Source organism: Oryx dammah, unplaced genomic scaffold (assembly GCF_014754425.2).
Source record: "Oryx dammah isolate SB20612 unplaced genomic scaffold, SCBI_Odam_1.1 HiC_scaffold_21, whole genome shotgun sequence".
Taxonomy (NCBI): domain Eukaryota; kingdom Metazoa; phylum Chordata; class Mammalia; order Artiodactyla; family Bovidae; genus Oryx; species Oryx dammah.
In genome coordinates, this window is record NW_024070205.1 from 36,148,104 (window position 1) to 36,150,849 (window position 2,746).

General features: G+C 51.9%; 1 protein-coding gene across 1 annotated transcript in view; it reads left to right on the forward strand.

Annotated features, from left to right (window-relative positions):
• Window positions 1-349, forward strand: part of GPR157 (G protein-coupled receptor 157) — a 6,877-nt gene extending 6,528 nt beyond the window's left edge. Inside the window, 1 exon segment of the mRNA XM_040262831.1 lies at window positions 145-349. Coding sequence (XP_040118765.1) covers window positions 145-349 — 205 coding nt within the window.
• Window positions 350-2,746: the final 2,397 nt, after the last annotated feature.

Consider the following 2,746-nt stretch of genomic DNA (forward strand, 5'->3'; position numbering starts at 1 on the left):
GCCGCGTCCTTCTGCACTGGGGAATTGTGTCAGCACGAGGGCTGCAGTGAGATTCAGGGAAACCAGTGGTTCGTGAGCACTGCCAGGTCACCTTGGGGTCCAGGGGTCTGGGGCCCCTGACCACACAGCACTGTTTACAGTCAGAGGGGCCCACACGGGTGGGAAAGGCACCAAGAGATACATGTACAACCGTGCACCCATCCTCAGTAAACTGCTGGGGTACCAAGGAGGGGGCCCCCACCGAGACAACACACAGCAGATTCCCGGTTTGTCAGGCGTCGGGATTCCCCTGAGAGCCTGGCTTTTTCTGGATGGCTTTGCTGGTCAACACAAGGGTCAGTTACCTTGAACCAGGGGGCTCCCTAGTGACCAGCAGGGGCACAGCTGCACACAGCTGCTCAGGATGGCCGGTCTCCAGGGCCTCCTGAACTGTGTCCATGGGCTCCCTGCCCTTGATGGAGATGGTGTGGCCAGGATCCAGACTCCTGCCTCTATGAGACACTTAACGCTGGGGAAGGATTGGGCTTCCCTGGTGGCTCAGATGGTAAAGAATCTGCCTGCCATGCAGGAGACCCAGGGATGGAGCACTGGAGAATGGAATGGCTACCCACTCCAGTAATTCTTGCCTGGAGATTGCTGATTTATTCACTTCCTAGGTTAATTTTTTATAGGAAAGGCAACCAAAGAGTTAGGGAATCGCCCAAATACTGATTCCTCCCTGAAGGCGAAAGTTAGGGGAATTGATTGGGGTCATGACACGTGCATCCTGGGGTGATTTGAAAGAAAAAGGATTTAAGAGAAGCATCCGTATTTCTATCGTCTATGACTCTTCCACCAACCCTTTCCTCTATAGGTCAGAAAACAGTTTCTCTGTTAAGTCACAGAAGCCAGTGGCTAAGAAGGGAGGTGTACCTGTCACCGGAACGGGGGGCGGGGCTTGAGGAGGAGTCGAACTTAACTCAACAGGTGCTGCCCCTTCCATGGGTCCCCCAAGCACTCTGTAACTGCAGTGATGTTCTGAACCCGTAAAATGGTTCTGGATTAAAATCAAAGCCACAGCCTACTGTTGATCCCTCTTTTACTCTCAAAAGCAAAATCTGTAACAGGAAGAGACTGAAAGGACCAGTCCTCTACAGAACTAGGTCGAAAACGCTCTTGTTGGGTTTCCTTTTTAAAAAAGATTCTGTGAAAATCAGCAAGGGGTGAACATCCCTTTCAGATTCAGAGAAAGTTCTGGGCTGCTTGGCAGGAGAGCAGTCTGCTTTATAGAAATGGCCTATGTTGGGGGAGTCGGGGTTCCCCTAAGAATGTTACAGCACATCTTGGGTGCCCAGATGGTAATGAGCCTCACATTAGCTTCCCAAATAGAGCAGAAATTCAGGAAGTTGCTGCTGCAAAGGAGAAAATGAGTCACGGCTGAGTTAGAGTATGGGCCCCCGGGGAGAATGATGCTAGACTACCTCTTGTTCTCAAGGGGGCCCCAGAGGCCTTGGATCAGATGGTGCAACACCGCTGCCTGACCTGGGTTTCCCAGACCAGACGCAGCTGGGAAACACCTGCAGAGGGAGTCAGGGCACAGAGAAGAGCACCTCTGCTGTGCTGTCTGCTCTTCTGAAAACCACCCCAAAGATGCACCTATTTCCGTTCCCTCGCTCTGCTCCCCACCCCGTCTCTGTGAAAGTGTTCCTGTGAGGGGCACAGTTGTGGGCAGGGGAGGCTCTCGTCCCTGTGCTGGCAAGCAGCATCTCCTCTTTCTCACTCAGGTCAGTCTAGCTGGGCGGGTGGAGTTCAGAGCAGTAGACCGAGTGGAATAAAGCCCCTTTCTGAACTCTAGGAGGGGTTCCTGCCTCGTATCAGAGCAAGACAGAAGTGTGTTCCTCCTGTGGGTTCTCTCTGTGTGTCAGTGTACTTAAAGATTATACACCCTCATTCCCTGGGCACCGCTGTATGACCTCAGTCTGCACAGGGGCTATGGGCTCAGTCCCGAGCCCCTCTCCTCTCAGGCACTTTTTGAACCTTGGTCTTTTTCTCAGGTTTACTAAGCGCTTTCTGCCTCTCTGTACTTCTGAGTTTCTGAATCGCGTCTGTTTTTGTTCTGTGTGTGTGTGTATGTGTTTGTTTTTTAATAAAGATTATGACTTTAGTCTCAGTTGAGGGTGCAGACAGAGCTCTGCATGCGTCCATGGCAAGAGAAAGAGCATTTCTGCAGACTTCCTGGAGTGGCATAATGACACTGAGAGAGGCTTTTTGGCATGTGCAAAGTTGTCATGAAAACCCTGACTGGGTCAAGGCCAGAGTGGCTATTTTAAATAAAATATTTTTCTTTTGTGTGTTTGGTAAACTGATTGCCATTGATGTGGGTGGAGCTGGGCAGGGTGCTGTGGGGGCACGTTCAGCACCTTCCACACTGTTGGGCCCTGGAAACAACGTCTGGGTCCTGTCTGTAGGCAAAAGCAGTCAAGTGGGAGGCCACTCGGTTGGCACAGCCAGCTGCTCCTGACTTTGCCTGATAGAGAGAGACAGCAATGTCAGTGGTGGTTGGGGGACAGGGGTAGTGGTGCTTAGAATACAGATTCCTAGGCCCCATCCCATCTGAGGATCCACAGATCCAAGTTTCAGGGGCTCACGGCTTGAGGCTAAACTCTCCTGAGTCACTGCAGACACTGAGCCACCAACCCTGTCTCCCTGCATGATTTTATCATGACACTCAGTGACCCACTGCAGTGGCTGCTAAGGTTCCCTGGTG